Source organism: Myotis nattereri (genome assembly GCF_964212035.1).
Source record: "Myotis nattereri genome assembly, chromosome: 16".
Taxonomy (NCBI): Eukaryota; Metazoa; Chordata; class Mammalia; order Chiroptera; family Vespertilionidae; genus Myotis; species Myotis nattereri.
This window is the reverse complement of record NC_138091.1, coordinates 9,999,186-10,013,723: the sequence shown is the minus strand read 5'-3', so window position 1 is coordinate 10,013,723 and position 14,538 is coordinate 9,999,186. Positions and strand designations below refer to the sequence as shown.

General features: G+C 44.5%; 1 protein-coding gene across 1 annotated transcript in view; it reads right to left on the bottom strand.

The window, feature by feature from the left end:
* The window catches only part of FBXW10B (F-box and WD repeat domain containing 10B), a gene marked incomplete at its 5' end in the record, with an annotated part of 44,977 nt that extends 31,199 nt beyond the window's left edge, over positions 1-13,778 (bottom strand). The window contains 7 exons of the mRNA XM_081110149.1: positions 1,611-1,811; positions 4,213-4,322; positions 7,874-7,996; positions 8,993-9,120; positions 9,209-9,409; positions 11,305-11,481; positions 13,277-13,778. Of these exons, the coding sequence (XP_080966275.1) occupies positions 1,611-1,811; positions 4,213-4,322; positions 7,874-7,996; positions 8,993-9,120; positions 9,209-9,409; positions 11,305-11,481; positions 13,277-13,778 (1,442 nt within the window). The remainder of the gene's footprint in view (positions 1-1,610; positions 1,812-4,212; positions 4,323-7,873; positions 7,997-8,992; positions 9,121-9,208; positions 9,410-11,304; positions 11,482-13,276) is intronic.
* Between the last annotated feature and the right edge of the window lie 760 nt (positions 13,779-14,538).

The window sequence follows — 14,538 nt, the reverse complement described above, 5'->3', positions numbered from 1 at the left end:
TATGGAACCTAATGAACAAAATGAACTGGCAAACAAAAGGCATGGCTACATGGAACAGACTGACAGATATCAGAGGAGCATTGGAAGAGATCAACCAAAGAACATATATGCATATATGCATAGCCCATAGACACAGACAATAGTGTGAGGAATACCTGAGGAGGCATGGCTGGGTGCAAAGTAAGGGGAAATGGAGTACACCTGCAATACTGTCAAAAATAAAGATAAGAAATTCATGCACTACAGTTAACAATATTGTGCCATATATTCGAAAGTTACTAAGAGAGATCTTAAAAGTTCTCATCATAACAACAAAAAAACTGTAACTATTCGTGGTGATGGGTTTTGTTTATACCTAAAACAGAAATGGTATATGCCAATTATACCCCCAATAAATTTTTTTTTCTAAAAACTCATATATACAGGCACCAGGAGACAAATCCAAGAACACCCATGGCAGCTCTCCTTGAAAGAATAGAAAACCTAGAAACAATCCAAATATCCACTAACAACAGAATAAATAAATGAGTTAAGATCTATTCATCCAATAAAACACTATATCTCAGTAAAAATACATTAATTATTGCTGCCTACATCGTATGGATGAATCTCAAAATCATAGTTCAATGTAAGAAATCAAATATGGCCGAAACCGGTTTGGCTCAGTGGATAGAGCGTCGGCCTGCGGACCGAAGGGTCCCGGGTTCGATTCCGGTCAGGGGCATGTACCTTGGTTGTGGGCACATCCCCAGTGGTGAGTGTGCAGGAGGCGGCTGATCGATGTTTCTCTCTCATCGATGTTTCCAACTCTCTATCTCTCTCCCTTCCTCTCTGTAAAAAATCAATAAAATATATTTAAAAAAAAAAAGAAATCAAATATGGATGAATTTTTAAAACAGTTCCATTTATGTTAAGTTCAATAATGGACCAAAGTAATAAATATATTTGGAGATATATAACTAGGTAGAAAAACTATAAATAAACCTATAAAAAACCTATAAAAATATAAGGGAATAATTAGTATAAAATTTAGAATAACATTACCTCTGTTTGGGAAGAAGAAAGAAGCAATAAGGGAAAGGCACATAATTGGATTTGGAGATTAACAATGTTTTATTTCTTGGCCTGAGTAATGAGTACAATGGTCCTTCTTATATTCTTTAAAAAAAATTATATATATATATATATATATATATATATATATATATATATATATTTCAAACACTATCTTACTTCTATACAATATTTCAAATCCACAAAAAATACTTTCCCTGAAGGAATTTATAAAAGGAAATATAAATTTGGCCTTCATCTAGGAATGCTAAAAATATACTTTCTGATTCACAGTCTTCAACTAGAAAATACTAGTAGATCTGATCATTGTTATAAGCCTATCTCATCCAAAGTTTAAACAATATACAAATTCTTGGTTTTTACCTTGCCAAAAAAAGCAAAATGCTGTGGACTGTTCTAGAGGTCCCACAGTTATTTAGGATAACTTTTCAATAACTACAAAACTTTTCAATAACTACAAAAAGGAAAAAGTATATGCACTTCTTTCTTCCACAAACCGGGGTTTGTGAGGAACCACAGCTCCTTGGCCTACTCACCTGATACTCAGGTCATAGCTCCCGCTCAGGAGAACGTTTTCCTCCTCACACACGAAGAGGGCACGGATACTCCCAGTGTGGCCTCGGAACTGGACGGGGATCTCCTTTGCTTGTAAGACGTCCAGAAGCTGGATCTTCCGATTGGATGACACAGCTACCACATCTCCCCCAGAATAGTGGATGATTCTATTTCTGTCCCACCTGAGTTGCCAGGAAAAAGGTTGATCCATGAAAAGATAGTTAGTGTCCTGCCTGGAACTCACTAGCACAGTGGTTTCACCTGCAAGTATACGAAAAGTCAAGGCCTTCCAACAAGGACAGTACCTCATAGCATAACAAAAAATCCATTTGGGGTAAATTTAAAACCTAAAGACAAAGGGCAAAAACTACCAAAAAAAAAATCTGCTAATTAATGTATGATAAATCCCCAAGAGAGAGAATAGGAGAATAGAGTATGCAGTATTCCCCAAACTTATTTAACCACAGAAACCTTTTTTCATGGAAAACCTCAGAGGAACACAGTTGGGAAGCCCTATACCCACTGCATATACCACTATTTCTTTTTTTTTTTAATTTTTCTTAACCAATATCAAATGAACATATATTAAGTTCCAAGTTCTGAGCTAATAGGAGCCATGGGGGATACAAAAACGAGTAAGATATGGACCTTGACTTCAAAGAGCTTGTAGTCTGATTAAAAAAAAAAAGGTGAGTTGAATTAATTTTCCAGTCATAATATTATTAGTAAGTAGATAAAATATGATCAGGATGACCAAATAATTTATTATCCAAATAGTTTTCACCTTGAAAGGGGACACTATTATCAATTACCCCAGGATCAGAGTAAAGTGGGATTGTTTCAGTAAAAAGGGATGTATGGTCACTCGAAATATGAGAAGCAATTTTGTTCTCATTGCATTTGTCATATCTTGAGCTCAACCAGGCACCATCTTTTCTAAAGAGTATTTATCGCCATACCACTCATAAAAAGTCAACTTTGCCTGTCTCCTATCTGCTCTGCCTTTCCCTTAAGGACTGGTCAATATGCAATTTGTTAGTGTGACTCACAGCCAAAAATAAAATAGAGATGGCCTTCACAAAACCTTATGAATGAAGAGTGAAATCCTAGGCCTAAAGTATGGCAGAAAGTTGATTATTAAAGGGTCTTCTTACAGAAATCCAAATGATGTCACACTATGTAGTTATCATAAATACTATTTTCATATTTAACATGGAAAGATAGCCACAGTATTTTGCTGGAGTGTGTTACAGAAATATGTATAGCACTAGTGGCCCGGTGCACGAAATTTGTGCATGGGGGGTGTCCCTCAGCCTGGCCTGCACCCTCTCCAATCTGGGACCCCTCGGGGGATGTCTGACTGCAGGTTTAGGCCCGATTCCATAGTGACATCCCTCTCACAATCTGGGACCCCTGGCTCCTAACTGCTCACCTGTCTGCCTGCCTGATCACCCCTAACCACTCTGCATGCCAGCCTGCTTGCCCCAACTGCCCCCCGGCTGGCCTTCTCATCCCTAACTGCCCCCTGCTCCCCCTGCTGGCCTGCTCATCCCTAACTCCCTGCCCCTGCCGGTCTGATTGCTCCCAAATGCCCCCCCCCCCACCAGCCTGATCACTCCAAACTGCCCTCCCCTCCTGGCCTGGGCACCCCTAACCGCCTCTGCCTCACCATTTTGGCTTTGTCTGGAAGGCCTTCCAATCTAATTAACATATTACCCTTTTATTAGTATAGATAGTATAGATAGACACCTGGTGCACAGGTGAGGGCTGGCTGGTCTATCCTGAAGGGGGTCCTGGATCAGGGTAGGGGTCCCTGGGGGGCAGGGCAGGCCTGGGCGAGGGGCCTGGGGTGGTTTGGAGGCCAGCCACATCCTCATTGGGTTGGGGTTCCCCACTAGGGGCGGTGTGGCCTGGGTGAGGTGCTGGAGTGGTTTGCAGGCTGGCCACACACCCTTTGGGGTGGGGGTCCCCATTGGGGGGCATGGCCAGCCTGGGCAAGGAGCTGATGGCCAGCTTGGGTGAGGGGCTGAGGGCTGTTTTCAGGCTGGCCATGCCCCCATCGGGGTGAGGATCCCCATTGGGGGGTGTGGCTGGCCTGGTCGAGGCGCCAAGGGCCTTTTGGGGGAGGTTTGCAGGCTGGCCAAGCCCCCAGCTTTGTAAAAAAATTCTAGAATAGACACCAGTATTAATGGTGATTTTCTCTAGAAGACAAGATTATAGGAGATCTTTGCTTTTATCTATACATTTTCTGGCATTTGGTGGACTCCCCTCCCCCCCCTCCACACACTAAGCATATATTACTTCTGAAATTAGAATAAAACAATAAAAATATTTCAAAAAATAAAGATTTTATGCACATAAATTGTGCATAAATTTGTTGGTCAGTATACCCAAAATGTGTAAGGGGAAAATATCCCCCACTCACTGCTGATAATGGCGCAAGCATCAGGCACCTATTCTCACGTTAATTTAGAGCTTGAGATGAGGAAGGATTGCCTTTCCAAGTGAACAAGGGTCATGGGAATCCTAAGATGACAGTATTTAAGGATCTCTGAAGACCTAGATTCAGACCCTAGTACCTACGTGTCAGAGAGAATATGGATGTTGTAAGTCCCACAGAAGACATTTCTCTCCTCCATCTGGATCTGCTGGGTTTCCTGATTCTGGTATGCTGTCCACAAGTTGTTGTCATTCTAACAAAGGAACACTTGGAGTCAAAGTACAGTGGCAACTTTACCCCTGTAGCCCCTAGAGCAGCGATTCTCAACCTGTGGGTCGCGACCCCTTTGGGGGTCGAACGACCCTTTCACAGGGGTCGCCTAAGACCATCAGAAAACATATATATATAATTACATATTGTTTTTGTGATTAATTACTATGCTTTAATTATGTTCAATTTGTAACAATGAAATTGGGGGTCACCACAACATGAGGAATTGTATTAAAGGGTCGCGGCATTAAGAAGGTTGAGAACCACTGCGAGTCTCCCCTGGCATGGACACAAGTGCCCATGGATTCTTCCTCTTCAGGCTGTGGCTGTTGCTACGTGGTCATGGGGAAGGGCCAAGGAGCAGGCAGCAAGGTAATCTGTACGTTAGAAAATATTGAATCCAAGGTCCTAACTCTTCTCCCATTTCTTTGTGTTTCATATGCATTTTGATTCCATGAACTTTCAATATTGCTGATGCCCAACTTTTAAAAAAAATGAGCTCACAGAGGGTATACTCACAGATAAAGGCATAGGTCCCTTTTGACCAACCATTTCATGGAAGTAGGGTTTCACATTTACATTACATATACTTAACAGTACAAAGTATATTCATGGAAACTGCAATGTGTGAAATTACTGTTACACACTCTATTTTCATTTGCCCTTCAAAGTTTTCATCCATCTGCAACCTTAATTTCTCCTTACAGCTGCCTCACAAAGTACATCATTCACCCTACCATGTGTTCTCAGCATTTTACAGATGAGGTATCTGAGTCTCAGAGAGGAGAAATCAATATACCCAACCTCAGCAGAGGTGCTTGCTTTCCCTTTCCCTCCCTCCCTCCCTCCCTCCCTCCCTCTCTCCCTTCCTCCCTTCCTTTTTTTCTTCCCTCCTTCTCCTTTCTTCCCTATTTTTTTTTCTCTCCCTCCCTTAATCACATACTTCCTGAGCAGCTATTGCCTGCCAGGCATGCTGAATTCTGGCACAGATGAAAGTTCCATGCTTCTTCTCAGGCATACTCTCCCCCATCCAAAAGCAGAAAATAATACACGACCAGGCAACCAAAACACAGGGTGAGTTTGTCACGAAAGCAAAGAAGACCAAACTGTCATGTTTGCATCTGGCAGACCTAGGGACACCTCTTCCTAAGTCTCCTTCCAAACCTTAGGTGTCGTCATGCCTGTAGACTCTTCCTCAGGATGGCTGCTTTCCTCAGCTTACTCTCCTTTTTAATCTTAACCAACTAGTGATATTCACCTACAAGCCTCTGAAGAATCTGTCCAACTGCCTTTTCTTCAGAGTCCAAGCAGCCTTGAATTAAATGAGGCTTCCCTGGCTTCTCACTGTAGGGTTGGAATTCCTTGGCTCTTCCTCATCAATTAAGTTTTGAGAACCTAGATAGAATCTACATGGTAGAGTCATTGGGAGGAACGAGACCTGAGTTTAAATTCCAGCTCTGCCACTGACCAGCTATGGGAACTTGGGCAAGTTTTCCAGCAACGTGGCCTGCATTTCCACATCCATAAACTGAAGCTATATACCTGGCCTATGGTGAATATCAAGTACATAATGTGTACAAAGCCCTAGGCACCATTCCTGGCACACTGTTTGAGCTCAGTACCCATTGCAATCAGCACCCCTCAGCAGCACTCAACCTCCACCTTTCCCTAGCAGACCCCTTAACTGTTTTGTCTCACTGCTTCACAGGTCCTCATCTGGCCTCCACATCGTCTCTCTTTTCCTAAATTATACATTTCTAAAATATATAACACTGTCTGGGTGGTTCTTTTTTGTCAGGCAATTATAGCTCTTTCACCTAAGGAAGAAGCATGTTAGTTTCATTATGCCCAACAGAGCAACACGCTGGGGAAGAGCAGATCAGCATTTCACTTCTATTTGCCTGTTATTCTGCCGGTTAGGATCCTGAAACTCTCTGTGCCTCAGTTTCTTTATCTATAGAATGGGTGAATGGACCAACTCAAAGCTTTAAAAAATTGCAAGTCAAATGAGGTAAACAAATGTATTTGCCTTGGCCCATATTTAAAAAAAAATGATTTTAATTAGTTGCCAGAATTTAAAAAAGCAAAGAATGTCACATGATAATTCAGGCTTCTAACTTCTCTCAAAAGTTCAGGTGGCCTAGGTTGAGCTTCACAGTCTCCCATGGCAATAATTAGCTCTAGCTGAGTAGCAACTGGCCCCTTTAGATGGGAAGTGAACCCTCTAACCCAGCGATTCTCAACCTTCTGGCCCTTTAAATACAGTTCCTCATGTTGTGACCCAACCATAAAATTATTTTCGTTGCTACTTCATAACTGTAATGTTGCTACTGTTATGAATCATAATGTAAATATCTGATATGCAGGGGTCGCGACCCACAGGTTGAGAACCGCTGCTTAACCCATCACTGTTCTACCGTCCTTTACTACTTACACCACCACCTCCCTCATTCATGGGCCCTGTCTGGCCTCTACAGACATATGAACTAGATGGTCTCTCTGGACACTTCTCTTTCTCAATTTATAATTGATAATGCAGTTTTCTTATGGGAAGTTACAGTCTGACCACCCCTCATTAAATATTCTTTTAGGACCCATTGAATAGTTTCAAAATAGAAGGCCTTCGAGCAAAGAGGAGGAAGTAGTAATCTAATGGTTCTAGGAATGAACCATGCCTGGATAGGTAGAACATAGAGTTCAGGGTCTTCCATCTGCTCTTCATTATTGCCTAAGATTTGATAGGGAGATGTATGGTTAAGTAACTCTCCCCTTCCATCCTAGAATCAGAATGAACCTGGACGTGAAAGGTGAGAAAGTTTAATTCATTCTGGACCCTGGACATTCTGGACTGGCCCTCCTGTTCTCATTCCAGAGCCACAGACTCCTGTAACCTCTAGATCAGTGATGGCGAACCTATGACACGCGTGTCAGAGGTGACACGCAAACTCATTTTTTTGGTTGATTTTTCTTTGTTAAATGGCATTTAAATATATAAAATAAATATCAAAAATATAAGTCTTTGTTTTACTATGGTTGCAAATCTCAAAAAATTTCTATATGTGACATGGCACCAGAGTTAGGTTAGGGTTTTTCAAAATGCTGACACGCCGAGCTCAAAAGGTTCGCCATCACTGCTCTAGATGCATGGACTGATGGGTGTGGAAAAAAATCCCAACTATCACTGACATTGCTCCTGGCTCTGAGCTCTGCACCAGATGGCTTGGTTCTGGGGACATAGCAATGGGATTTGAAGTAAGGACAAACCCTGAGAGGACAACCAAATCAGTCCATTTGTTTAATACATGAGGCATTTAAGGCTTAAAGAAAGGAAGTAACTTAAGCTGAAGGACACATAGCACGGAATTCTGGTCTTCCTTCGGGAATATCACTTCCAATATCTTATATCCATATGCTATATTCCATATCTTCCCATTTCCTATACCATATCTAAGGACTGAGCCTGGACTTCAGCCTTCATTGGCCAGTAAGAGATGACTCTCACAGTTACTTGCCCGCGATGCCCTCAGAACCCACCTTCGTTCTCAGTTTCCATTTCTGATTTTTCGCACGTATGCGCTTTATGTCATCTGTCATTTTAGGAACTGGGACGAAAAGCTTGCAGGCATAGGTGGGATCTATTCCCTTTGTGTAGGACCCCTGGGGGAAAAAACAGAAAATGGCTACTCTTGGTTCCTCTCTCCGAGAGGAAGGTTAAACTAGTGCTTGGCAAGATCTGAAAGAGGAGTAAGCTCTGACTCAGGGAGGCCTGGGCCTGGCCAGTAAGGCAATAGGGTGTGTAGACTGGCTTAAGGAGGATAATGATACTCTGGAATGAGGCCAGAAGGAGATGGTCAGCCATTCCCAGCTTTCCAGAGGATGATCTGCCTCGCCATGCTTGCTTCTTCTCCTCTTCTCTCATCTGTCTCTGCTAGGAAAAAATCGTAGCTCCCAAGAATCCTTGATTTGAATTAGGCTTCAGGGGGGGAAAAAAAGTAAAAATGCCAGAGAAAATTGCATTTTAACTCACAAATAGACTTTGTGGCCTTGTGGACATCTGTGTACTGTGTCAGGCTGACCTAGAAACATACACATGACTTCCTGATTGCCTAAGCCCGTGGTCGGCAAACTGCAGCTCGTGAGCCACATGCGGCTCTTTGGCCCCTTGAGTGTGGCTCTTCCACAAAATACCACGTGCGGGTGCACGTACAGTGCGATTGAAACTTCATGGCCCATGCGCAGAAGTCGGTTTTCGGCCTGGGCAAGTCTATTTTGAAGAAGTACTGTTGATATTTGGCTCTGTTGACTAATGAGTTTGCCGACCACTGGCCTAAGCCACAATGCAGCTCTCTGGGCCGGGGGTCACACGTTGGGGCAGGGGTGGGGAGGTGATTCCCTGCTTCACATAATTTCCCAAGGCTCTGCCTTTCTCTTCCTGGTAGGTTTCTACATGTTCTCCCTGCTCAATGCACTCACAATGGTATAGATTAATGGGGAGTTCACACAAAAAGGAAGTGACTGTTGAAGCCTGTGAAGCAGCAAAATGGAACAGGAGGCCATTCAAAGGGTCTACTGAGTGGACTGAAAGGCTCCTGTCAGCCAGTTTCCACGAGGAAGTGAGGCCAGTCTGCAGACCACCCCTCCCGACAGGAGTACCTGCAGTAAGGTGATCTGGTTGTGAATGAACGAATGCATCGAGAAGTCCTTCCTGACTTTCTTTGCCAGTGCAGCCCAGTGCTGGCTCACAGCGGCACATCTGTTCAGGGTGCTTTTATCAAGCATACCTGGGGGGAAATAGATAAACCTGGGACCCTATAAAACTGGATTGCAAAGGGAAGACTCTTGAGAAATCCCCAATACATCCCAGCATACTTAGAATATACTTGGAGATATGGATGGGCAGTTGACGGATGAAGTCCCGGTATTTGCTGGCTCCAGAAGACAAGTCTCTGACAACATCCATGTCAACCAACAGATTGGAGGAGGTGTACCCTGCCTTGAGCATGTGAGCTTTTCCGGAATATAGCCTATTCATCTCGGAAATGCACTGAAGCGAACTCCTCCATTGTCCCTCTAGAACCAAGCCAGAGAAAGGAACATGGTTTGTCTCTGTGTAATTCCAGGCCAGAACTCATCAGAGTCTGCCCTTAGGCTACTGGAGTTTTTTCATTTCTTCGGTGAAAATGAAATTAGAAGCTCCCTAACCAAACATGCAAGTACGTTCCAGCCTTCGCAGCTAAAGGAGATGTCTGTAGTTTCAAAGCCTGCCCTGCTCAGGAATGGCATCTGGAATTTCCTTCAAATTAAGGAAGTGTTTTAAACAATTTTAAAAGAGGGAAATGGATGAAATAAATTGGTAAGACGTTGATCATTGTTGAAGTTTGGTGATAGTTATGTGAATAGTTATTATACTACTAGAAGCCTAAGTGCATGAATTCATGCACGGGTGGGGTCCAGCCAGCTCGGTCCCAATTGGTGGATTGGGGCCAGGCCTGTTGGGAGGAGGAGATGGTGGGAAGTTGGCCAGCCAGCCAGCCCAGATCAGGGCCCAATCAGGGCTGGGCTGGCTGGGGGGAGGGTCCGCAGTCGATTGGCTGGTGGGCCCCACCCCCAAATGGGGTGGGGGAGGCTGATCAAGGGTCAGTGGCTGGGGAAGGGGCCATGGGAGGTTGGCAGTCCAGCCTCACCCTCGACTGGTGTGTGTGTGTGGGGGGCAATCGGGGGCAGAGCTGGCTGGGGGGAGGGGCCTTGGGCCAATTGGGGTGGTGGTGGCTAATCTGGGGTGGGTCTGGCCATGGGGAGGGGGTGTGGGCAGTGGGCCGGCCAGCCCCACCCATGAATGGGGTGAGGGGGCCCATTGGGGGCCAGCGGCTTGAGGGAAGGGCCATGGGTGGTTGGCCGGCTGGCCCTGCCCCTGACCGGGGTGGAGGGGCCGATCTGGTGTGGGGCTGGGCAGGAGGAGGGGCTTCAGGAGTTTGGCTGGCCAGCCCTGCCCCCTATTGAAGTGGGGGGGCCAATCAGGGGCAGGGCCAGACAGGGGGAAGAATGTGGGCCAATTGGGGTAGGGTGGGCCCATCAGGGACAGGGCTGGCAGTGGGGGAAGGGCCGTGGAGGGTTGCCTGACTGACCCACCCTCAATCGGGGTGGGAGAGGCCGATCAGGGGCAAGGCAGCCAGGGGGAGGGGCTGTGGGAGGTTGGCCACCAGCCCTACCCCCAATTGGGCTGGTTCGCTGGCCACAGTGGGCATCATAGCAACTGGTTGTTTAGGTAGTTATGGTGTTCCGGTCACTGGCTTTTTATATATATGTATAGATTCTATCTACTTTTCAAATTTTCTATATAAAAATGGTTTAGAATCTATGTGTTATATTTCCTGTCATTGTTTCATATATATGTCTTGCTTTGCTGTCCAACTTAGAAAGGCCTTGAGGTCAGGGTTCACATCCCCCACTGCTTCTATTTCCTGTTCAAGGAATCCAGTGCTGCAAAAACAGCCATTGCATTTTTCAGAAAGAGTGCTGTGGGGTAGGGGAGACCAAGGGAAGGTTAATGGGGGGTGGGGGGGGGGAGGAGACATATGTACTACTATTTGTAATACTTTAAACAAGAAAAAAAAAAGAGTGGGTTGAATTCTAGGGGTGCCAACCATGCCACAGGCCAGGGGCTAAACAAGGGACTTAGCCTGGGACAGAGAGAGGCTTCCAAAGAAGCCCTTGGGAGTTTCCTTTCTGATCTCTAGTCTCAGGTATCTCTCAGAGGCACCTTGCTAGAGACTTTTGGTCATATTATCCTTGATTTTATCCTTGCTTCTCCCCTTCCCAGAGATTCCAACACAGCATAAGTGAAAAATGAAGGTTAATTCCCCAAATCTGTCATCCCCAGATGCTATTGCCCTCTCAGCCCCTCCAACTCCATTGGAGCTGCCCAATCTCATATCTATTGGCTTTCTCACTACAAGCCAACTTACCAGTATTAGATGCTTCCCACCCAACATTTTTAAGAAAGCTTTTTCCCCCTGAATCTTTGGACAAAGGGAAGGATGTGCTCTTGGTTCTGGCTGTCCAGTAGTCATTTGAAGTATCAAGCTGGGGGTTGTAGTATTTCTCAGGAAATAAAAGCATAAGATTGGGGTCTTGACCAAGTTCTGAAAAACAAAAGATCAAGACAAGGTTGTTCATTAAGCAGGTGTGTGGGGAAAAATAATGGCAGTAAATTATTTAATTTCTACTTGTTTCCTTTAAATCTACATAAAATGGGCCAAGCCAGTTATGTCTATTTTCATTTGGGGCCTCTGAGTTTCTATGCAAAAGTCACAGAAGGCCCCTACTTAGATTTTTCCAGCCTACCTACAATGCAAAATTTATCAGAGCTCTTTTACAAGGAGAGAGCATGAGAGGGCTGTGGGAAAGAGCTGAAAGAGGGACTGCTTTTCTGAAGCTCCAGCTTAATTTTCTTCAATGGTATGAATGAATAAGTATCCTTGTCAAAATAAAAAAAAAATTAACTTTTTACGAAAGAAGCTCCTCTAGGACAAGGAGAAGGTTGCACATCCTGTAACTGGGCTCGACCCTAATATATGTAGCTAATTGCTGTGGAGGGTGATGAAAACCTTTGAGAGTAAACCACAGAGCAGTGCATGTGGATGTAAAGGCCAGGCCTGCGGTAGTTTGCCCTCCCTTGTGGTGAGGGGTAGCACTGCACAGTGGGAGATGCTCAGGAAGGGAGTCCTGGTTTTCAACCCCCTTGGCTGGGTGACCCAGTTCAAGTCACTCAGATTCCCTGAAATATGGCTTCCTTATCTATGAAATCCAGGAGCTGGACTAATTTTTTTTTCATCACTTCTTCCTTTTAGATTATCATTCTTTCACTTCCCTAACGCACAAAGAAGCCAAGTGGCATATCTCGGGACCTAATTGCCCATAGTTCACCTAGCTTAAAAATCCTTTTGGATTCCATTAGTCTACAATTATAACCACAAGTAAGGTCTCATGGACATTAGGAATTCTCATCCTTCAAGACCTCAAACTCTGAAACTCCTTCACCTGATAGCTCGCCCCCAGCCTGCTCTTATCTTCACTAAACCTGTGCTTTCCCCACACTGGACCTTTCACTCCTGGACCCCTGAGAAATCTACCTCTTGCCTTCTTTTTGGTTCTTTTTGCTTCCCTGATTGAGCTGGCCAAACATTTCCAAGATCTTCTCACCAACACACTAGGTCAATGGCTCTCAAAGTGAAGTCCCAGCCAGCAACATCAGCATCAGCTAGGAACTTGTTGGAAGTGCAACTTGTCAGACCTGCTGAGTCAGGAGGTTTGAAGGAACCCAGCCATCTGTGATTTTATAAGCCCTACTGGGGATGCTGATACAGCTAAATTTAAGAACTGTGCTAGCCTTACTTAGCCCTTTCGCTGTCTCCAGCCTTGGATAAACTCCACTTCAAGGCCAGATTTTATGTGCAAGCAAGGAACATAGTGGAACGAGTGAAAAAATAAAGCTCTAGGTTTTGACCTGTTGGCCTGGTTTCTGCACAGTGAAGGGTAAAGGGCAAAACAATTCTATAGCTTCCCCCTCACATGCCTCCCAAGGCCAGTCCAATCTCTCGCTCACTGATGAAGGAATCACACCAGCCTTCAGTGATAGACACACAGACTAGCCATTTCTGGGCCAAAGGGAAAAGAAATCCATTTTAAAGGCTTCACAGTTAAAAGTTCGGTACACCCTCCTACATTTGTCATTTGACGATTTTCTAGAAGGAAGTTACATTCAGCAAGTTCTCCTTTGGGAAAAAGGATCGGGTGTGAGGGCAAAGGACTCTATTCTGCCTTCAGAAAAACTCCAATCTACCTAAGTTGGTCCACAACTGTAGTTCCTTTACCAACTCCAGGAGCCTGGCTCCCTGGTCTCTAGGCCCTCTGGTCTCTACCTGTAGCCTCATTTACCTAAAATGGTATCCTGCTCCCTCTGAAACAGGACTTTGATGACGTTGGCAGCAGTGAGTAGTAACTTCCGGTCGCACATCTGCAGCAGCAAGAGTGTGTAATTTGCCTTAGTCCGGTGGGTGCTGCTCCCAAACCAGCACAATATCTCCCTCATCTTCTGCTCTATTGTCCTATCCAGCATCTGGTTCATGAATTTCATGATGTCCCCCTCCTGCTTGCTGAGGTCGATTCGGGACCTGGTATAGATGAAATCCTTCCCCTGTGTGGTCTGAAGGATGTTTTGAAAATAGTATAACAAATATAAGCTATCCAGCTGTCCCAGAATGCTCACTAGAAACCTCCTCTGAGCGATCTCACTGACCCTTAGGAACCACTCTTTGGTGGAGAAGACCTTCCTAGCCAGGATGCACGTTTCACACCTCTGGCACACGGGCACAGATTCATTTCCCTTCTCACAGCGAAAATAGGGGACAGTCTTGAGCCTTGATTCCATGTTGTCCATGATCCTGAGATGACCAGCTCATTTTATCCTTGCCCGTGGTCAGCCCCACCAAACAGCAGAGGGACAGGAGAAGCTGATAAATATCCCAAATGATGCTTTTCTATTATAAACATCTCCCAGAGGAAAAGCAAACCTCTGAGATGGATGGGAAGCTTAGCTCTCCCAGAAACTGCCAGTAGAAGTCCTAGGAAAGGTGGTTTTACCGTAAATCTCCTAAACCTGGCGCTGCTTTTGTGGAGGCAGTTGCTGTATATTCTGAAAGAGCTGGTCATCTCATTTCTAGAACGAGAATAGTGTTAGTCAAATTTAAATAATATATGGACCATTTTTAAAGGGAGAAAATATTGTGTAGCCTGGTGTTGAGCTTCAATTGGTATTGTTATTTAGTGACTTTTAAATATTTGTGAATATAAAATTAGATGTAACTTCTTATGGTTATAGCTGTTCGATTATAAGGTGGCTATAATCAAATGATCGTGAATATATTTACACTCATTTTCTTAACTCATCATCGAAGTAAAATTACAAGCATTTAATATAAATTTAAGTTATTTAGCTGCTTGAGAACGCTAATCAGAAACCTCTTTAGGGAAGCACTCCTTAGCGGAAAAATTTTCACTGGGACAAAGAGTGTACTTGGGGACTTCCAATCTCAATCACATACCCACCCATGTGTCTAGGAGGCAGCTTAGGAGGGAAAAGTGTGGGGTCTGGGCCAGACTCTTGGGTTTGGATCCCAGCTCATCTGCTTACTAGTTCT